The following is a 23,519-nucleotide window of genomic DNA, read 5'->3' as shown; positions in this document are numbered from 1 at the left end:
GAATATTATGCAGCTTTTGAACAAAATAAAGTTATGAAGTATGTAACAACATGGATGGACCTTAAAGACATTATGCTGAGTGAGGCTAGCCAGAAACAAAAGGACAAATACCGTTTGGTCTCACTGATATGAACTGACATTAGTGAATGAACTTGGAGAATTTCAGTTGGTAACAGAGACCATCAGGAGATAGAAATCAGGTATGATATTGAGTAATTGGAGCTGAAGGGATACAGATTGTACAACAGGTCTGACTATAAAAATTCAGAAATGGATAGCAAAATACTACCAAACTGTAATACAATAATGTTAGAATACTGAATGAAGCTGAATGTGAGAATGATAGAGGGAGGAGGGCTGGGGGCACAAATAAAATCAGAAAGAAAGACGATAAAGACTGAGATGGTATAATCTAGGAATGCTTAGAGTGTATAATGATAGTAACTAAATGCACAAATTTAAAAATGTTTTTGCATGAGGAAGAACAAAGGAATATCAGTACTGCAGGGTGTTGAAAATAGATGGTAATTAATATTTAAAAATTTTAACTTAAGTGTGAGACTAAAGCAAAACATGTTTATTTGGTACAAAATTCATATTTTGACTAGTGCAGTTCCTAATATAACTTATGTGGACAGCTTAATTGACCACCATAAGTACGTGGAACCTTGAGTAGGGCATAAGATTTTGTAGGTTTTTCCAGAGTGATGCCCTGATAAATCCCAGAGTGATTTGAACAGTAAATAAAAAAGTATTTGCAAAGTACCGTTGGGGGAATGGTGAGAAAGGAGGAAAATTCAACTTCCCCAAGTGGAGAATTCTGATATTCTCACAAGCAGTGGGGACAAACAAAGCAATAGGCTGAGCCTCCAATCTTGGGGTTTTTTCATATGAAACTTAACCCTGTAGAGGATAGTTTAACAAAATTAGGCCTAAGAGTCACCCCCAAGAGAACCTCTTTTGTTGCTCAGATGTGGCCTCTTTCTCCCAGCCAACACAAGCAAACCCACTGCCCTCCCCCTCTCTACATGGGACATGACTCACAGGGTGTGGACCTTCTTGGCAACACGGGACAGAAATCCTAGAATGAGCTAGGACTCAGCATCAAGGGATTGAGAAAAACTTCTAGACCAAAAGGTGGAAGAGTGAAATGAGACAAAATAAAGTGTCAATGGCTGAGAGATTCCAAACAGAGTCGAGAGGTTATCCTGGAGGTTATTCTTATGCACTAAATAGATATCACCTTTTTAGTTAAGGTGAAATGGAGAGGTTGGAGGGAAGTGCCTGAAAATGTAGAGCAGTATTTCAGTAGCCACGTTTCTTAAAGATGATTGTATAATGATAAAGCTTTTGCAATATGACTGCATGTGATTGTGAAAACCTTGTGTCTGATGCTCCTTTTATCTACCCTATCAACAGATGAGTAAAACATACAGAACAAAAATAAAGAATAGGGGGAACAACTGTTAAAATAAATTTAGTAGACTGAGATGCTAGTGATCAACGAAAGGGAGGGGTAAGGGATATGGTATATATGAATTTTTTTCTGTTTTCTTTTTCTTTTTTCTGAATTGATGCAAATGTTCTAAGAAATGATCATGATGATAAATATACTATGTGATGATATTGTGAATTACTGATTACATATGTAGAACGGAATGATCATATGTTAAGAATGTTTTTTGTTATATTTTTTAAAAAATTTTAAAATTAATTTAAAAAATTCATAATCTGAGCATACTTTCTTCAAAAGTCTTTACATGAATATTTGCTCACAATGATCCACAGCTTCAGGTTTTACAATTACATAGCATAGGTTATTACCTCATCATATTACCTCACCATAATCCAAAAAAGGCTCATTCTAAACAATTCAGAAGAAAACAAAATAAATAATCATTAAAGTTACATCTATCGTTTCATGCTATAATTCTATTTATTTAACTTACTGTACTTTCTGAACATTTTCCTAATTTTGGAAGGCATTTTAAACTCACCTCTATTCATTACAGAAGATGTAATGACATTTAAAGTGAGGGAAAACTAACAAGCAATGCAAATATATAAAAATTATTTTAGAATTTAAATACAAATTTCTATGTTCAGTAAACAACTATGTTGAGGGTGGGAAAAACAGGAAATCCAGTATTTAATATCTCTACCAATGGTCATTATTGCACTTTTGCTTGAATAATTTTCACTGACTACATGTAAGCAATGTAAATCTCAACTCAAAGGTGTTTTTGTTGATAAGACTAACAACAGTATATTGTCTCTTACTTATAAATTAGAAGAATAGCTACTAATAATTTCTAATAGTACTTTCATTAACAAAATTGAAAGAATATTAGTGCCAGTAAAGCGCTTTTTAAAATTATAGAGTATAAGTATATAATAAATGGAACATGAATATGAGTCAATGAAAAATAATTTCAATTTATGTAAATTCTATTGGGCTTTCTTCTATTGGATTCACAATATAGCTTCTATTAGAACACTTAATACACTATCAATTATTATTAAATTATGCCTATAGTCAACACTACTTTTCTATGTTTAAAATATTCCCCCCCCATAGGATTTCTATTCTAGCAAAACCACAAATTATTATACAATGCATATTACCTACAGTTTCACTTTATTTTTACTTAAGCTTTCATTTTTTGAATTTAAAAGTAAAAGAGCACATTTCAACATTCAACCCTCCCCTAAAAAAATAAAATTTATACCAGATCTCTTATACAATTTTGACAGAATTGTTATAAGAAATAAGAAAGTTTACCTGGGAATGCAAACAAGCAATGAAGTTTAGTTGACGCACCAAAGCAAAAGCAATACTATAATGCATCTCTGAACAAATATTTTTCATCCTCTTATCTCCATCTCTAAACCACCATCCTTGTCCTGGTCTTCTAATAAGTCTCCCTACATCCATCTCTCCTTCAATCCACTTTGAACAAAGCAGCCAGTGACATTTTAAAAATACGTATTTGATAGTGCAAATTGAGAGCTTTAAAAACCCTTCAATGGTCTCCACTGATCTTAAGGCTAAAACTGAATGCATTCTCTAAGATCTTGCATTCTTTGCTTACTCCTCAATATAATCTGTTCTACCCTCTTCTTTATTCTCTAGTCTACAGATTCACGGGTCTTCCCTCCATTCCTCAAACTCAAATTTGCCTATTTTTATCTTAATGTCTCTCAACAGACCATTCCCTCTGTCATGTTTAGTCACACCCTGCCCACTCTCCACAAATTCCCCTTCTCCCACCCTTACAATTTCCATGTATACTTTAGAGTACATTTCAAATCTCAATTCCATGTGGAGGTCTTTGTTGACTTCTACCCTCTTCCCAATTCCCTCAGACTAGGCCTGGTTTCTAGGTACATTCTCACAGCACTAAATTTTCACTTTTTATAGCACATACAACTGTGCTACAATAAAAATCTCAGGAAGGCAGACTGTTTGTTTTGTTGACAGCTGTAGTTCAAGTACCTAAACATATTGAACATTGGAGGCACCTGATACATATCCATTCATTTATTTCTCTTTCAGGATCAAGCACTTTTAGGAGCAGGTGCTTGGAAAACCATGTGAGGTACAAACAACAGTTGCTTCTTTACTCCTTAAAGTTCTGGGAGAGAACACATACAAGAAGCTTTCTTCGGCTTGCTAAACCCTATAGCTATTTAATGCCAATGCCATAAAAAGGCTAGGAATGTCCCAAATATGTGGACTGAGACTTGTATTATATAAATTGCTTAGTTTCACCTGTTTTAAACAATGTACAGTTCATAATCAGTACCATACACACACACACACAAAACCCCACCAAAATCAATTAAATATTTCTGGACAGAGCATTGGACTGGCAAAGATATGTTTGATTCAAGTAAAAGACCCCTATTTCATTAGTTATGATCTTCAGCAAGTAACATCATTTCCCAGGGTTTCTTTTCAGTAAAGACATCTCTTTACTGAAAAGTGAGTCTATTAAAGTGTGATTCTACTAAACAAATACCTAACACACAGACACAAAGAGCACAGAGAAAACTGGTAATTGGTCGAAAAGTACATCAAAATATTTTATCAAAAGAAGGACTTCTGAATACATTTCATTTTAACTTAATTCACATAAATATTTCACTGTAGACCTTTCCTTTGACTAAATTCTGCTGACTGGTAATAACGTGACCTTTGTCTTGAAAAAAAAATGCTCCCACACTGCAAAACCTATGGCTTCCAGTTTCTTCAAAATGGAATGGAAACCAGACATTTGTGAACAAATCTGAATGCAGAGACCTTCAAGACATCTCCCCAATATTTCTGTCTCCTTCCACACCTAAGTCAATGGCAAGTTTTTAAGCAACTCAATTTGAGTTATTCTAAACCAAGAGACTTAGTTTTAATAGAAGTAACTACCTTACCATACTCATATTTCTTCAGTCTATGTGAAAGTTAACTAAATTATATAATTATAAAACAAAGTGTAACTAAAATAAACAGCTTGAGAAAACTACTTTGTGTGTATGAACATGTTTAACGTTTCTCTTCTAAAATCATTTATGCCCAAGTTCACACCACAAATGAACTACATCAGATTTTCTGGGTGTAGGACACAGGCCTCATACAAACGACTTTTGAAAAAATATTTTATCTTTTAATTTTTATATTAGCAACATATATATGTAAAATTTTTCCTTTTCACAACACTGACATATATAATTCAGTGCTAAGTATCTTGCAATGTTATGCTACCATCACCACTATCCATTTCCAAAACTGTACAATAAATCCAAAGAAAAAATCTATACAAATGCAGCATTAACTATGCCCATTTCCAATCACCAATACAGCCCCTGGTAATCTATATTCTAGAGTCTAACTATGAATTTGCCTGCTCTATGTATTTCATATCAGTGAGATCATGCAATATTTGTCCTTTTTGCGCTTGGCTTATTTCATTCAACATAATTGTCTTCAAGGCTGATGCATGTTGCCAGATGAACTAGAAATTCATTTCACTTTAGTGCTGAATAATATACTATTGCATGTATATACCACATTTTGTTTATCCTTTCATCAGTTTTTCTTTGGAGTTTTTTGATGACTGAGTCAATATCTTTACTTGTAATTGGTCTACTGAGATCTTCTGTTTCTCTTCTAGAGTCAGTAGTTTGTTCATGTGTTTCTAAGAATTTATCCATTTCATCTAAGTTATCTAATTTGTTGGTATACAGTGTTCAAAGTGTTCTCTTATGATCCTTTTAACTGTCGGGTGTTCTAGTTTGTAAAAGCTACTGGAATGCAATACACCAGAATTGGAATAGCTTTTAAAAAGGAGGAATTTATTAAGTTACAAGTTTACAGTTCTAAGGCTGTGAAAATGTTCAAATTAAGGCAAGGTTATAAAAAGGTCCAAAACAAGGCATCGAAGGTAAGATACCTTAATTCAAGAAGGTTGATAACATTTAGGATTTCTGTCACAGCTGGAAAGGCACCCAGTGACATCTGCTAGCTTTCTATCCAAGCTTCTGCAACAGCTTCCTGGGGCTCTGTTCGTTCTGTTGGCTCTGTCAGTTTTGGTTGGTTTTAAAGCCTTCTCCAAAATGGTTCCCTCTTAAAAGGTTCCAGTAAGCAATCCCACCTTGCTTCCATAGAAACCACCTAATTAAAAGTGGCCACCCACAATTGGGTGGATCAGGTCTCCATGAAAATAACTTAACCAAAAAAATCATGCCCAGCAACAATGAATGAGAATTAAAGACCTTGGCTTCTCTGGGGTACACAACAGATTCAAACTGGCAACATTGGGTCAGTAATAATGTCCCCCTTCTCATTTCTGATTTTATTTATTTGCAACTTCTCTTATTTTCTGTCAGTCTAGCTACGGATTTGTCAATTTTACTGATCTTTTCAAAAAACCAACTTATTTTTTGAGAATTGAAAGAGTTTTGTTTCTTTTTGTAAAACTTATCAACAATAGTTTGAACAGAGCTAGTTTTCCTCTAGTTGTACAATGTACAATACAAAGCACCTTTTCTATGCCTTGGTGAAGTAAATTCCTTTCAAGTTTGGATCAGCTTCCAACAGTTTATCTTTTGCAATTTCAAAGTCAGGAAACAACCATCAGGTCCTTTTATGTGGAGTTTTTCTTGACATCACTTTCTCCAGAGCAGCACTTACATTAAGTTCGCCTTCGCTAAGCTTCTCTGGCTACATACCTAGAATCTCGCAAACAGGTGAAGTGTCAGCATGCCCATGGTCAGCTATTTCTACAATAACTCCACGTACGAACAATCTAAATTTCCCTTCTGTTCTTCGCATTTCTCTTCTGCACTTTCATTGTTTGTTGTCCAAATGAATAACCTTTTACTTATACACTTTGGTAAAATGTCATGTGGCTTTTTCACTGGGAGTTAAGGAAGTGGCAATACAACTACCAGTTTTGTTATCTGTGCATGAACTGAATAATAGATGCAGTCAACAATCACGGATCATGATGTATACATGCTATTTATGTAGTGATATGTGGCCTGAAGAGCTAGCCTGAGCTAGTACTTTATGCAATTACTTCGTTAATGTGCTGTGTTAACGGAAATTTGAACTTTGTTGTTGAAGGACTTGCATTATATAAATAAAAAGGTTAAGTGAACTTCATACATACTGGTCAGAAAGGGGCAAAGCAAGGACTATCTGCATTTTTAAAAAATAATGGGGGGAAGTGATTGTTGGTGGACATGTTTGTGGATAGACAGGTAAAAAGTGCTTTCCAAACTGCTAAAATCTATATAACATCTGTCTCCTTTTACACTGTTTCCAGTGTCGACTCAGTATAAGTTCATGCTAAATGAGCTTAGATTTAAGTTTTACGTTATTTACTACATCCATAGAATTTTCTCTGAAATAAAATTTCTGATGTCACTAAAGCTTGAGTTTTTAATGAAAGCTTTGCCACATGTATCACATTCGCAAGGTTTCTTCCTATTATGGACTTGCAAATGCTAAAGAAGACCAGAATTTTTACTAAACCATTTTCCACAATCTTTACATTTATATGGTTTCTCCTATGTATATTCTCTGATGGTGAAGAACATAGGACTTGGCACTGAAAGCTCTCTCACATTCATTACACTTGCAGGGTTTGTCTCCTGAGCTGATTCTCTGATGGAGAATTACACTAGAAGTGACATTAAACCCTTACCACACTCTTCACATTTGTAGTGCTCATCTCTGTGTAGATTATCTGATGTTGGATAAAATGTGTCCCTGCGCTAATAGCTTTCTCACTGTCACTGCATTTGCAAGGTCAGTTTCCGGGGCTGGCAGAATTAGACTAAAACTCACACTGAAGGCTCTTCCATACTCACTGCACTCATATGGTTTCTCTCCAGTGTGAATCCTCTGATGCTTAGTGAGGCCAGAGTTCTGCGTGAAACTTTTCCCACATTCATCACATTTAAATTGTTCTTTCCCCTTAGAATTGTTCCTTGGGTTTTCAGAGCTTCTCTTACATTTATAGGCTTCTCTATTATCAGGTCTCTGGGCACTGATTCCATTGAATCTTTCAATATCTCCACTTGGGATCTTAGTTCTTCAGAAATTTTCTGCTGCACAGTCAATTCCCTGCTGTCAATCCTGGGACTCCCACAATCCTTCTCTTGTAAGGAGAGGTTAGACTGTGGAGTTTCATTTTTTGACTGAGTTGCCAAGGACAGGAACTTGAAATGTGATGACTCTAGTACTGTTTCCTTAGGTTCTGTCTCTTTTTGGAGCATTTCCTATGTACTACCAAGATCCTGCTTACTTGGTTCATCCACGTCGCTCTTTAAATCCTCCAGCATAGTCACCACCTCCTCCCCATTTTCTGGATGCAGCTTCTACACCCAGGTCTGGAACTCCTCAGGAAGGATACTCATGAACTGCTCCAGCACCAGAAGTTCAGGATCTGCTCCTTGGTGTGGGTCTCCAGTTTTAGCCATTATCGGTAGAACTACCAAGAGCTGACTCAGAGCTACATAGTGCCCAGCTGTCTCCTGCCAGCAAAACTGCCTGAAATGCTGGCAAAAGATCTCCATGGTATAGGATTTCTTCCTTTGAAAACTAGATTCCTGACTCCAAATATGGTCATCTTCCCACAGGCTCTGGGGGATCCTGGAGGGACAAAGATGTAGCTCTTCTTGGCTCATGGTCTTATGAGTTGAAATAATGCCAACAATAAAAGATTGAACTCTATATATTGAGTGTTACTTCCCTTGAGGATCTTTGCAATGTGTAAAGGAAGTAGGAATTAATACTATGGTAGAGAGGACAACCTAGAAGTCAAATACATTTTGTTTGGTCTCTGCCTTGGCCCCTGAAGCTGGCAAATTTGACCTGCTCACCCGGACTACCCAAAGAAGCAACATTTGGTCATGCTAATGCTCTCTACTGTTTTCTCAATTTCATTTATTTCTGTCCTAATTTTTGTTATTTATTTACTTCTGCCTGCTTTGGGTTTAGCTTGCTGTTCTTTTTCTAGTTCCTCCAGGTGTATAGTTAGGTCTTTGATTTTGACTCCTTCTTCCTCCAGGTGTACAGTTAGGTCTTTGATTTTTGACTCCTTCTTCTTTTTTAATGTAAGCATTTAGGGCAATAAATTTCTCTCCCAGCACTACCTTCATGGCATCCCATATATTTTAACATATTGTGTTCTCATTTTTATTTGTCTCAATATATTTACTGATTGCCCTTGTAATTTATTCTTTGGCCTACTGTTACTTAACTACCATATTATCTGTGGATTTTCCCATTCTCTGCCTATTATCGATTTCCAACTTCATTCCATTATAGTCAGAGAAAGTGCTTTCTTTGAACCCAATGTTTTAAAATTTGAGACTTGTTTTATGGCCCAACATGTGGTCTATTGTAGAGAATGATCCCTGTGTGCTCGAGAACAATGTATATCTTCTTGTTTGGGGTTGTAATGTTCAGTGTGTCTCTCTTAGGCCTAGTTCATTTATCATATTATTCAAATTTTGTTTCCTTACTGATTCTTCAAAATTCCTTACTGATTCATCTATTGATGACAGTGGTATATTGAAGTTTCCAACTAGTACTGTAGAGGCATATATTCCTCCCTTCAGAGTTGCCAACGTGTGGTTCATGTGTTTTAGAGCACCAGGGTTAGGAGCAATAATATTTATGATTCTTTAAATAGGGTGTTCAGATACAGACCCACTCATCTATGGACAATGATCTTTGATAAAGCAGCCAAGCCAACTCACCCGGGAAGAGCAGCCTCTTCAATAAACGGTGCTCTTTAGAGAATTGAATATCCTTATGCAAAAGAATTAAAGAGGAACCATATCTCATATCTTATACAAAAATTAACTCAAAATGGATCAAAGACCCGAACATTAGAGCTAAGACAAGAAACTTCTAGAAGAAAACGGAGGGAAATATGTTATAAAACTTGTAATAGGAGGCAGTTTCCTAGATCTTATACCCAAAGCATGAGCACTGACGAAAGAAACAGATAAGTGGGAACTCCTCAAAATTAAACACTTTTGAGCATCAAAGAACTTTGTAAAGAAAATTAAAAGGCAGCCTACACAATGGGAGACAATATTTGGAAACCACATATCAGATAAGGGTTTAGTATCAAGAATATTATAAAGAGATTCTTCAACTCAACAACAAAAAGACAAACAGCCTAATTAGACAATGGGCAAAAGACATGAGCAGACATTTCTCAGAAGAGGAAATACAAATGGCTAAAAGGCACATGAAAAGATGCTCAACTTCACAGGCTATTAGGGAAATGCAAATCAAAATCACAACCACTGTGGAAAGCAGTTTGGCAGTTCCTCAGGAAGGCTAAGTATAGAACTGCCATATGACCTAGCAATACCATTGCTAGGTATCTACTCAGAGGACATGAGGGCAAGGACACAAATGGACATTTGCATACCAATGTTTACAGCAGCATTATTTACAGTTGCCAGGAGATGGAAACAGCCCAAATGTCCCTCAATGGATAAGTGGCTAAACAAACTGTGGTATATACATATGATGTATGTGGTATGGACATATGATGGAAATATACAGCTGTAAGACAGAATAAAGTCATGAAGCATGTTACAACGTGGATGGAACTTGAAGACATTATACCGAGTGAAATTAACCAGAAATAAAAGGACAAATACTGTATGGTCTCACTGATATAAACTAACATTAATGAGTAAACTTGGAGAATCTCAATTAAGAACACAGGTTATTAGGAGATAGAAATAGGTAGATACTGCGTAATTGGTGCTGAAGGGATACAGATTGTGCAACAGGACTGATTATAAAAATTCAGAAATGGATAGCATAATACTACCTGATTGCAGCACAATAATTAAGTACACTGAATGAAGCTGAATGTAAGAATGACAGAGGGAGAAGGGCTGGGGGCACATATGAAACTCAAAGGAAAGAGATGATAAAGACTGAGATGGTATAATTTAGGAATACCTAGACTATACAATGATGGTGATTAAATATACAAATTTTAAAAATGTTGGGCGGGCCATGGTGGCTCAGCAGGCACAGTTCTTGCCCACCATGCCAGAGACCCAGGTTCGATTCCCGGTGCCTACCCATGCCAAAAAAAAAAAAAAAAAAAAAGTCTTTGTATGAGGAAGAACAAAGCAATGTCAGTATTGCAGGGTATTGAAAACAGATGGTCACCCATATTTTAAAACTTCAACTTCTGTGTGAGACTAAAGGGAGAAATATTTATTTGGTTCAAAATTTATATCTGACTAGTGTATTTCCTAATTTAACTTGCATGGTAAGTTTAATTGAACACCACAAGTACATGGAACCTTGAATAGGGCATGAGATTTTGTTGGTTTCTCCAGGTTAGTGTGACGCCTCGAAAATCTCAGAGTGATGTGAACAGTGAATAAAGAAGTATTTGCAAAGTCCTTTTGGGGGAATGGGGAGAAAGGGGGAAATTTTCAACTTCGCCATTTGGAGAATTCCTGATTTTCTCATAAGCAGTGGGGACAACCAAATCAACAGGCCAAGCCCTCAATCTTGGGGTTTGTTCCTATGAAAATTAATCCTGCAAAGGATAGGAGGCTAAGCTTACTTAAAAGTAGACCTAAGAACTCTGGAAGTAGCTCTTACTTAAGCTTCAGTTAGATACTGCTACCTATCATAACTTGCCAACCCCCAACCCAAACCATTCCAGCCAATCCTAAAGAATACCTAGAGCAAGATATAAGATTCTACAAAGGTTCCATGCACTAGAACAACTCTCCAGAAACCTACAAACTTCAGGTGGGTCCCTGGACCAGATAAGTCCTGAATAGCGGGCCCCGCCTCTCAAGAACATCAGATAGTTCCATCTCCCTATCCCATATTATGGACAGGCCATTCCAACATGAATAAGTTAGAATGGCCAGAGCCCAAATAACCCTAAAGAGAGGGATAGAAAGACCAAAGGTGATGGTGGAGTTATGCAGAGAAGACAGGATTTAACAAATAAATATGACTGCTGAATCATTAAATTGTTCTCTTTTAGTCTCCAGTATCTTAGAGCAGCTAGAATTAAAAACCTAGAATTGTGGAACTGCAACCCATGCCAAACTCTGGAATCTGTTCTACAACTACTTGTGGTGCTGTGCTTTAAAATTCATTGTTTTTTGTATATATGTTATTTTTCACAAAAAAAGAAAAGAAAAAAAGAAAGTCAATTGTGATGATAAAAAATATTTATTCCTTTAGCTTCCTATATTCTGGAGAACCTAGAAGGAAAAAGCTGAGAGGATCGTATGGTAGTCCATGACAAAGTCTGGGATTTTTCCTGTAACTATTTGTTGAAGAATACTTTGAAAAATTATTGCTTTTTTCTTTCTTTGCTTTGTACATGTTATATTATATAATAAAAAAAGTTTTAAAAAATTAGCCTAAGAGTCACCCTCAGAGAAGCTCTTTTGTTGCTCAGATGGGGCCTCTCTCTCTCTCTAAGCCAACACAACAAGCAAACTCACTGCCCTCCGCCACTCTACGTGACTCCCAGGGGTATAAACCTCCCTGGTTATATGGGACAGAAATTCTGGGATGAGCTGGAACTCAGTATCAAGGGATTGAGAAAACCTTGACCGAAAGGGGAAAGAGATAAATGGGACAAAATAAAGAGCAAGTGGCTGAGAGATTTCAAACAGAGTCAAGAGGTTATCCTGAAGGTTATTCGTACACATATAAATATCCCCTTTTTAGTTTATTGTTGTGCTGGTTTGAAAGGATGTGTGTCCCCTAGAAAAGCCATGTTTTAATCTAAATCACATTTCATAAAGGCAGAATAATCCCTATTCAATACTGTATGTTTGAATCTTCACTGAGATCATCCCCCTGGAGATGTGATTTAATCAAGAGTGGTTGTTAAGCTGGATTAGGTGACGATATATCTCCACCCATTTGGGTGGGTCTTGATAAGTTTCTGGAGTCCTGTAAAAGAGGAAATATTTTGGAGAATGAAAGAGATTCAGAGGGAGCAGAGAAGAACAACATAGCCATGAGAAGCAGAGAGCCCACAAGCCAGCAACCTTTGGAGATAAAGAAGGAAAATGCCTCCCGGGGGGCTTCATGAAACAGGAAGGCAGGAGAGAAAGCTAGTAGATGACGCCTTGTTCACCAGGTACCCTCTTAGAAGAGAGAGAAACTGTGACTGTACCCGCCATGTGCCTTTTCAGAATGAGAGAAAACCTGAACATCATTGGCCTTCTTGAACCAAGGTATCTTCCCTTGGATGGATACCTTTGATTGGACATTTCTGTAGACTTGTTTTAATTGGGACATCTTGGCCTTAGAACTGTAAACTGGCAAATTATTAAATTCCCCTTTTTAAAAGCCATTCTGTTTCTGGTATATTGTATTCTGGCAGCTAGCAAACTTGAACAATTGTGTATTACAGTGGCTAGAGGAAAGTACCTGAAACTATAGATCTGTGTACCAGTAGCCATGTTTCTTGAAGATGACTATATAATGATAGAGTTTTTACAACATGATTGTGTGATTGTGAAAAGCTCATGTCTGATGCTCCTTTTATCTATGGTATGAACAGATGAGTAAAAAATAAACAAATAACAGGGGAAACAAATGTTAAAATAAATTGAATAGATTGAAATACTAGTGGTCAATGAGAGGGAGGGGTAAGGGTTGTGGTATATATGCGTTTTTTTTTTAATCTCTTTTGCTGGAGAGATGCAAATGTTCAAAAAAATGATCATGGTGATGAATACACAACTATGTGATGATACTACGAGCCACTGATTGTATACTATGTATAGAACGTTTGCATATCAAGAATGTATGATTCTTTGTTATGATATATAATAAAAATATTTAAAAAAAAAAAAAGATTACATTTGGCAGCAAATAACAGAAACCTTCCAAAACTGTAGCTTAAAGATGACAGAAGTTCATTTTAGTCTTGCAGAAATGTTCAGGAAGTGGTTCCTGGCTGGCATGAGACACCATGTTGTCAGGAACCCAGGCTCCTCTACCTTAATGTTCTGCCCTGAAGGGGTTCAACCTCACATCCTACATGATGTCATTATATTGCAAAGAACAGAACAGAGAAAGAAAGAGCAGGAGTTAAGAGAGAAGGGACTCACACTTCACTCTCTCCTAAGGAAGGTTCACAAAAACTGCCAGTCACTTCCACTTACGTGCTATTGGCTGTGCCTGGCTGAAGAGTACACTGCAAATGGCAACAAATTTGAGACTTCTCTATCCCGGGACCAACTACTGGTGAATGAATAACAAGCAGTCTTTGCCATATATTGCTTAATTATTTTATGATTTAGAAGCACGTCTTCTTTTGAATGGTTAGGAAGTGTTGAGGAGTGAGAATGGTTAGGAGTGAGAAATGTGTCAGAAAAGTGAAATAAATCTGTGTTGTGTTTACCACTGCCTTTTTAATTTTGAAAATAAGTGCAATCCAATAAAAGATCTAAAATGCTGATTAAAAAATACATACATATTTATGATTCTTATTTCTTCTTGGTGGATTGCCCCTTATATTAATATATAGTATTCTTTCTTGTCTTTTTTCACAGCTTCTAACATACAGTCTGTTTTGTATGATATCAGCATAGGTTCCCCAGTTTTTATTTGGGTACTATTTGCATGGAATATCTTTTTTCATCATTTCAGTTTCAATCTGTTTACACCTCTGGGTCTAAAGTAAGTCTCTTGTAAATAACATATAGTTGGATCATGCTTTTTTATCCATTCTGTCAGTCTGTGTCCTTTGATTGGAGAGTTTAATCCATCAACATTCAATGTTATTACAGTAAAGGCAGTACTCTAGCCATTCCTTCTTTGGTTTTTATATGTCATATCTTTTTTTGTCTCCCTTTTCCTTTATTGCTATCTACTTTTCTGCATAGATAATCTGTTGTGACATTTCTGACTGATCCCTATCTCATTACTATTTTTATATATTTTTAAAATGCTTTCGTTGTTACCCTGGTGTATTACACCACCTCTATTTATAACTTACTTATTTGAAAAGATTCCAACTTAGCTTCATTAGCAGAGCATACACTTTCTCTGCTCCGTTTCCCCTCTTTATTTTGTTTTTGTCCCTCATTACTTCTGTATATTTTTTGTGTTTGTTATTAGGACATTATGCATTTTTCTCGTTCAACTATACTCTGACTTGTACAGGAATTAAAGAGCAGAGTTGTACATTAAGGACACAATACTATTGGGTTTTGCATTTACTCTTTTCATTACTGTTATTGAAGATCTTCTTTTCTTTAAACTAACTCCAAGCCACTTTCTTCTATCTTTTCCTTTCACCCTACAGAACTCCTTTTAGTAATTATTATAGGACAGGTCTTTTGTTGACAAACTTTTTCAGTTACTGTTTATTTGTAAATATTTTTAACTCTCTCTCACTTTTGAAAGACAGTTTTTCCAGAGAAAAATTTGGAGGATGGAAATTTTTCCCTCCCAGTATCTTAAATATATCATACCAGCATCTTCTTGCCTACATGGCTTCTTATGAGAAATCAGCCCTTAGTCTTATGGAGGATCACTTATATGTGACGAATCACTTTTCTTCTGCTGCTTTCAGAATTCTCTATCTTTGGAAACTGACATTCTGATTAGTATGTGTCTGTCTATTCTGTTTGGAGTACACTGTGCTACATGTATATTTATGTCTCCTAAGGTCGGAGAAATTTTTGGCCATCATTTCCTCAAATATTTTTTCTGTCCCTTTTTCCTTCTCTTTGACTTCTGGGACACCCATGATGTACATGTTTGGATGCTTCATGCTACCACTCCAATCCTCGAGACACAGCTCAATTTTTTCTATTCTGTTCTTCTCACTGTATGATACTGATTGTACTGTCTTCTAGTTCACTGATTCTTTCTTCTCTCTTTCAAATTTGCTATTGTATGCCTCTAGTGTATTTTTATTCTCCATTATTATGTCTTTCATCCCTACAATTTGTTTCTTTTTATACTTTCAAATTCTTATGTTCACACTTTGACTTCTTAATATCCCTTATCTTTATATCCATATTTCCCTTCATCTCTGAATTAAGAGATTTTTTAAATTTCTTTGATTAGCTGTTTCAAATTCTGTATGTCCTCTCAAGTTTTACTTTGTTTTCCTTACTAAGCTATGTTTCCAGGTTCTTAGTATAGCTTGTAATTTTTTGCTGAAGTCTGGACATCTGATTATTTTGAAGTGTTAACTCTGAAAGTCAGTTACTCCCTCATCTTGGGTCTTATTGTTGATTGGCTTTGTGTTAAGGCTCTTCTTTGATGCTTGGTCAAACTTATTCTGGACCTCTAGAGTAATCCATGTTTGTCCAGATTTTCTCAGTTCTTTTTCATCAACTTTCTGTCCTACTAACACAATACAATTCTTAGGATTTTGCTTTGTGTGCAACTGTTTCAACCTTTAGGAGAAAGTTTCTGTTTCTTCTCCAGAACTCTTGCTCTGTTCTGTCTGTTTTTATGCAGAATTTTCTCCCCAGCTACTAGGATTTGTTTTAATTCTGTCACTCAGTGCCTCTTTTTCCTTACACCTTTCAGTTATGCAGCCTGTCCTGATTTGCAGCAGCTCAGTTCTCCTGGCCCCTATTTTTTTACTGTGAGGCTTTTCTGCTTCTGATTTACACTAATAATCACAATAGCATTATTTGTAATAGGCAAAAAATGCAAACAACTCAAATGTCTACAACTGATTAATTGGCAAACAAAATGTTACATATCAAAAAAATGGAATATTATTTAGCAATAAAAAAGAATGAAGTACATGTTACAACATGAATGAACCTTGAAACCATTATGCTAAGTGAAAAAGCCAATCAAATTCGCCACATGATTCATATAAATGTTCACAATAGGCAAATCCATAGAGACAGAAAGGAGAATAGTGGTTACATATGGCTGGAAGCATTAGGTGGAAACAGGAGAGTGTCTGCTAATGGATATAAGGTTTCTTGGTAAGGTCATTAACATTTGGGTAATGGTTACACAACTTTGTGAAAAGACCAGAAGGCAATGAACTGTACACTCTTACTGGGTGAAATATATGGTATGGTAAATATATCTTATTAAAGCTGTTTCTTTACTTTTTTTTTTAAAGGTAGGCAGCAAGCTAATTTTGGTCCATGGTCTTTCCTGTAGATATAAAACATTAGCTTGTTTTCTCTTCTTTTAAGTATTTAGATGGGCTCTAATTTTTTTTTCTCTACTGTCATAAGCACAACAACAATCATCTTTATAATGTCAGTTATGAGCTAAGTTTTCAAATGACAAAAATATGTAAAATGATAAAAAAGTGGGGAAGGGTAAAACTTCACTGTTGCAAATGGTCATCAATGGGGGGTTGAGTTGTGCTTGTGTTTTGGTTAAGTAAGGAGCATACTATTTATTTTCATTATTTCTATGGCAAAAGGTAATGAGAAAAATGACAAAACTTCAAGAACATGCTTCCTGTCATTCTAGAAACAATGATATCATTAGTATCATAACCAATGAATCTTGGAAACAACTTATCTGTGCCCCCACCCACTATGGGAAAACCCCTCAAGAAGGAACACAGTGGCATTACAATGTATGTCCTTTTTGCTCATTTGGGGGCTATGGGAAACAGAGTTGGAGGAATTTAGGAATCACATTTCACTTTTACAAGCAACAGGTTCCGTGTTTACTTTTATTTCCTCATGGCTTCTACATTTTCCTTACCTCCTTTTCTAGAACATCACTTATACTATTGTACTTTCTTAACATGTCCTTCATCCCTCTCTATTCATTCACAATCCAGTTTTCAGCCTCATTCCAAATGAGGTCTTTACCAGTCACTCTAATCCATCTCTACAGTACAACTGCTCTTGGTACCACACAAATGGCAACTTTATTCCTCTCCATTCCATGGACATAATTTTATCTCAACAAGCAAACAAAGCCAAGTCAAGGTCAAAGAATCTGTGTATATATCCTAGGAACATAGTAAATAATAATAAAAACAATAACAACAAAGCTAACTTTTATTGACCATAACTGTGCTGGTTTGAAAGGGTGTATACCCCCTAGAAAACCCATGTTTTAATCAAAGTCCCATTTCGTAAAGGCAGAATAATCCCTATTCAATACTGTATGTTTGCAACTGTAATCAGATCATCTCCCTGGAGATGTGATTTAATCAAGAGTGGTTGTTAAACTGGATTAGGTGATGACATGTCTCCACCCATTTGAGTGGGTCCTGCTAAGTTTCTGGAGTCCTATAAAAGAGGAAACATTTTGGAGAAAGGAGATTCAGAGAGAGCAGAGAATGCTGCAGCACCATGAAGCAGTGAGTCCATCAGCCAGCGCTTTGGAGATGAAGAAGGAAAATGCCTCCCAGGGAGCTTCATGAAACAGGAAGCCAGGAGAGAAAGCTAGCAGATGACGCTGTGCTCGCCACGTGCCCTTCCAGGCAGGAGAGAAACCATGACTGTGTTCGCCATGTGCCTTCTCACTTGAGAGAGAAACCCTGAACTTCATCGGCCTTCTTGAACCAAGGTATCTTTCCCTGGATGCCTCTGATTAGATGTATCTGTACACTTGTTTCAATTGGGACATTTTCTCGGCCTTAGAACTGTAAACTAGAAACTTATTAAATTCCCCTTTTTAAAAGCCATTCTGTTTCTGGTATATTGCGTTCTGGCAGCTAGTGAACTAGAACAACAACTGTGCCAGATTCCGTGATAAGTGTTTTACATGTACTTTTCTACTCATATAGTCATTACAACAACCCTACAAGATAATTACCCTTACGTCATTAATGTTGAGATCGAGGAACAGAAAGTTAAATAACTTACCCAAAATACCATTTATTAGTTAACAAGTACTTTACTGAATGTTTCATGCACATCATCTCATTTGCTCCTCATGACTCTGAGTTAGCTACAAGTATTTATAGAGACATCAAAAAATTTTTTCTCAGGTAACTTAATGGTAGAAATAGACACATAACTCAGAGCTTTCTGTCCTATATCATATTTCCTTTGAAAGGTGAATAAACATATGTGGGTTATCACAGATTAGTCCCCTAAAGCTCCAGCCATGTTCCCACATTCCACAGAGGGGGATCTCAAGAACACTCTGGAGGTAAAGTCAGACACCAATGCTGAAATAAGGCATTACCATTACAAAGTGCTCTTTCACATGTGATGTCATTTAATCCTTAAAGCAGTCTGATAAGGAGATATGAGTTATCTCCAGACTCTAAGAATTTATGTCTCTTGCCCATTCAAGGCCACAGAGCTTAATAGGTAATAGAACTAAAGCTCAAATCTATGACTTCAGACTCTTACATATGTCCTTTTCTTCCCACTACCCTCCTAAACTTAGGGTATTTGTTTTATGCTAGTGTTCTCTAACTGCTTTTCCAAGTTGATGAATAAATATGAACACAAAAATTAGGTGGTTCTAAATCTTTTATGAATTCATAGGCCTTTTTTTTTTTTATTTAAAATCTATGGAACCACTCACAGGAATAAAACAGTTTTATATACATTTTCAGGGCTTTGTGGGCCCCTGGTTAAGACTTATAGAAGATTTTAGGGTTGAAGGAAAGGGATGATAGCTTATACATCTGTCATATGCTTCACAGTACATGGCAGTCAGCACATAATAAGGATTAAAGAAGTACTGGAATGATGATAAACAGATCAAATTTTCTTGATGTTGGCACTGGAAACAGACATGTTAAGAGATATATTTTAAAAGTAACAGAAAAAGCCAAGGTAGGACAAAAGTTAGAAAGATCACAGAGAAGGCAGAAAGTAACAATTATGAAGCCTTACTGTTTGCTAAGGGCTTTATGTGATATTATTTTAGTTTCAAACAGCCTCCAAAGTAGTTATCAACCTTTTATAGATGAGAAAAACAAGGCTCAGAAAAGCTGCTAAATTTGTTCAAAATAAGGCTAATGGCAAAGAAAGATTTAAATTCAGATCACTCTAGGCTAGAGGAAACCTGGATTTTCCTCTAATCACTCGATATTTAGCAAAACATAGAATGTTATAGAAGGGGGGAAAACTTAAGACATCAAGTGAAGAGAAAAGATAAAAAACAAGGAAAGCAGGGCACAGAGGGAAAAGAAGGGTAGATAGACTAAGACGAACAATCTACATTATAATAAACCTGAAGGAAAATGGGGAAAAGAACACCAGACTTTTAAGAACAATCTGAATCTAATTCCACTTCTGCCCCTAATGCATACGGTATTTCTGGACTAATCACTCAACTTTTTATGGACCTTAGTTTCCTTGTTTGTGAAATTATGGGGATTGTATGGCATAAGAATTTAAATTTCTAAACTCCTTAACAAATTTTAAAACACTGTCACAAGTATTATTTTCATTTTGTTCTACTGATCAGGAAGTTTTATTCAGTATCCCCAGCAACAAGCTGGTTCAAAGATGGCACAAATTATTATTTGAATGAACAGATTAATTTGAGCCTGACAATAACCCTGTGAGGAACAAAAAGCAGGGCAGGTATTATTATGCTTATTTCACACAGGAGAAAAAACAAAGTTCAAAAACGTTAAAATATTTGCTCATAAGCCCATAGCTAAGTAGTAGAGGTAGGGAGCAAATTCAAGTCTTAAAATTACTAGTTCAAAGTTCATTCCAGGTCTAAAATTTGCTAGATTTTTACACAGTCTTATGGCAGTCAGACACAAGATTAATAAACTCTTCTTATTAATTAAGAATAAGAAGGCTAGGAAAGCCTTTAAAAGAAAAAAATCATTAGGATGTTGTTGCTATACAAAGCACTGAGTGAATGATTATTTGAAAGAGTCATCTGAAAAAATATCTAACACTCAATAATACCACATATTAAACAGAGGAGATAAAATCCAATTTCTAATTTTCTTTGATTATACCAATTATTATTTCTGTGTTTCTACAGTGAGTCTCCCTACATCTGTAATCCTGGCTGGCTACTCTGAAAATGTTTGTTGTTAATCATAAGGGAGAAAGAGCTCAAATCCTTCTCTGTAACTAAAGATATAGTTGATACCATAACTTTTACTTACAAGGATCCCAATAACCTGGGGTTGAGGAACTAAATCCTCCCCTAATTTAAAGCTTGAGGGTCAACTAGTTATAGAGGAAAGGTACTGACAGGGTAGCATGAGGTTGGAAATATCTAAGGACACACAGCAGAAAATATGGCAACAGCTTGAAAGCAAAGTTCTATTCTCTAAGATTCCCAGAATTATAACACTGTATTTCAAGAACTTAAGTGGGGAAGGGTTGGTGAGAGGTGGTTGGGTGGAGACTAATACCTTCACAATTGACAGTATTACTCATGGCTATAGCAAGTAGCCTCCTGCCTTAATTCTACAGGATAGTGGGAAAATCTTTGTGTTTTGACTAACACCTTCTTTTAACCAAAATAAAATAAAATAAAATAAAAAATTGTAAACTCTAAACTCTAAACATAACATCCTTTTTTTAAACATAATTTCTGATAAATAAATAAATAATTTCTAGAGTAACAGTTTACCCTTTCATATAATACTGCTAATTAATAAGGACTTCAAAACTAAAAGTGAAGTCGACCTAATTTAAAGAGACATGAAATGGCACCAAAAAAAAAAAATCAAATAACTTAAGTACAAGGAACCAGGCCAAAATATTTTGTCTTACGGGAAGTAGTACAGTGAGAGTGGTTTGAATAGGGTAAGAATTAAGTACACTTTACAAGAGAAAAATTCCTTAAAACAAATTCATCAAAATACACTACTCTTCTGGGGGAAAAAAAAAACCTGAATATTCTCCATTGACTTCTGCTCTTCTGGTTCTTTCTCCTCTGATTAAAAGGACTTCTATTAGCCACATGCCAAAGGTAAGAGAACAGCTATATAAAAACTACAATGGAGGAGGGCAGTTATGCTGAAACCAATCCATTCCCACAGCACATGAATAAAACAGAATATTTGGGGAAGAGGGGAAAAAAAGTATTATCAACAAATAGGGGAAAATTTTTAATAAGTACCTGACTGCACCCAGGAAAGAAACTAGTATAAGACAAAGAGAGCAGGGCTTAATGAAAAGACAAACATTTTGTAGAAATCTCAAGCCTAGGATAATTTAAAGATTTTAAGGGCTCTTATTCTATAATCTGAGGTTTATATCACAATAATTTTCTGTTCTACATACCTTTTAACCAATTGTTCCCTCGTTTAAAAATTATTTTCTATATTGGTCCAAACAATATATCTAAAATATTCTGCCTAAATACAATTTGTACAATGATCTTACCTAGTAGCAAACTGAATGAGTGCATTTTGAAGAGTCTGCCTAATTTCAAGAAGAAAAGATTCATCATCACTCAGTGTATAATACCAATACTGGACATAATCCCTCAAGGAAAACTGGATAACCTATAAAAAAAATTGGAAAAAAATACTTTTTAGGATTTAAATAGTAACAGTGGCAAACTAAGAAGATTATCTATCAATTTAAATTTATTCTCCATATCCTAAATTATAGAGATAAGTGCCTTCTTTACAAAACCATCAACATGATAAAAGCCATTTAAAACTTTTAAAAATTAATTTGGTATCTCAACTCATCCACTGCCACAAATTCTTTAAAAGTAAAAGGTTATCTATAGTTAAGCCCCACCCAAATTAAGCAAAGATTTATTTTTTTGGGGGGGGAGGGATAAATCTTCAATGCTATGACATAATAGTTTTAAGCAGTTTGACAAAATGAAATGTGAAGAAATGCCACTGGACCCTAATTTTCAAAAAGTAACAGTTTTGCCAAGATTATATCATCATATACGTTGATGACTGAATTCACTTAATTCTACTAATACCTCTGGATACTGCCAACTGTATTCAGTTAGTCAACAAATAGCAAATAATACAAATATATAATGCTCTTGTAAATCAGAAAAACTAAACATGGATTCATCTATAAAATAAATATCAGAATTTAAATGTAAATATTACAATGAATCATATAATTTCAAAAATCAATGAATAATATTTTGGGAAGAAATTGTGTTTTTTTAGCTAATTCTAATTTTGGAATACTTTTGGATCAAAACACCATCACCATTGTAAAAAGTAATAAAATTAGCTAGATATAAAAATGTCAGATTCACCAAACCATTAAACCTGTTCATCCACTAAAACACAAAATTTTAACTATGAAATTCCTAGAAACATTGTTAAATGTCATTTTTTACAGATATATTTCATAAAAATAGATTTATAAATGTCTTGTCTAAATGCAAATTCAATTAAAAGGTTTCAATATTAAGTTAATCAATTCATTACAAATTAGTTCATATATAAGGCAACAAGTTCAAGCGCAAAATCAAACTAGCATTATAATGAAATTCCAGCATATTAAAATAAAAAACAAAAAAGTATTAAATTTTCAAAAGAAAATACCTATTATACATCTATATGCTATACAGTCATCCAGAGTTTGTACTAAATTTTTGTGAAGCCCTGCATTTGTAGGGCTAATAAAAGTTTAATTAAAAAAAAAAGAATATATCTAGCACCCAAGATACATAATTCAAATACCACATATTAAAACTCACTTGCTGGAGAGGTTCATCAATTATATTGGCACCAGTCAATCTTCTATCAATCTTAATAGTCCGGGCTTCCCGTTTCATCTCTTCTAAGCACTTAAAAGAAACCATAGTATTTTATTGCATAATTTCTTGATTTAAAATCTCCCTAATAGGGGGAATACCCCTAAGTAAACTATGGACGATAGTTAACAGCACTGCTTCAATAATCTTTCATCAATTGTAACAAACGTAATTACTGTAAAAAAATAACAGAATTATAAAAAAGTGCTATCATCAATTTTAATAAATGTTCCACACCAATGCAAGTACTGGTGGTGGGGTGGGGTATGAGAATCCTGTATTTTACGCATGGTGGTTTTGTTAGCCCACGACTTCTCTAATAAAAAAAAAATTTAATAAT

General features: G+C 35.3%; 1 protein-coding gene across 3 annotated transcripts in view; it reads right to left on the bottom strand.

Annotated features, from left to right (window-relative positions):
* SNX13 (sorting nexin 13) overlaps positions 1-23,519 on the bottom strand; it is a 172,099-nt gene that overhangs the window by 83,366 nt on the left and 65,214 nt on the right. For all 3 annotated transcript variants that reach the window (XR_013160024.1, XM_077122343.1, XM_077122346.1), the window contains exons 4-5: positions 23,123-23,212; positions 21,823-21,944 (exon numbers count right to left, since the gene is read on the bottom strand). Coding sequence is in view for 2 of the 3 variants with exons in the window: in XM_077122343.1 (XP_076978458.1) it covers positions 21,823-21,944; positions 23,123-23,212 (212 nt within the window). In the remaining variant the exon portion in view is untranslated. The remainder of the gene's footprint in view (positions 1-21,822; positions 21,945-23,122; positions 23,213-23,519) is intronic.

Source organism: Tamandua tetradactyla, chromosome 1 (genome assembly GCF_023851605.1).
Source record: "Tamandua tetradactyla isolate mTamTet1 chromosome 1, mTamTet1.pri, whole genome shotgun sequence".
Lineage (NCBI taxonomy): Eukaryota > Metazoa > Chordata > Mammalia > Pilosa > Myrmecophagidae > Tamandua > Tamandua tetradactyla.
Note: the sequence above shows the minus strand (reverse complement) of the source record. Positions and strands in the feature narration are given on the sequence as shown.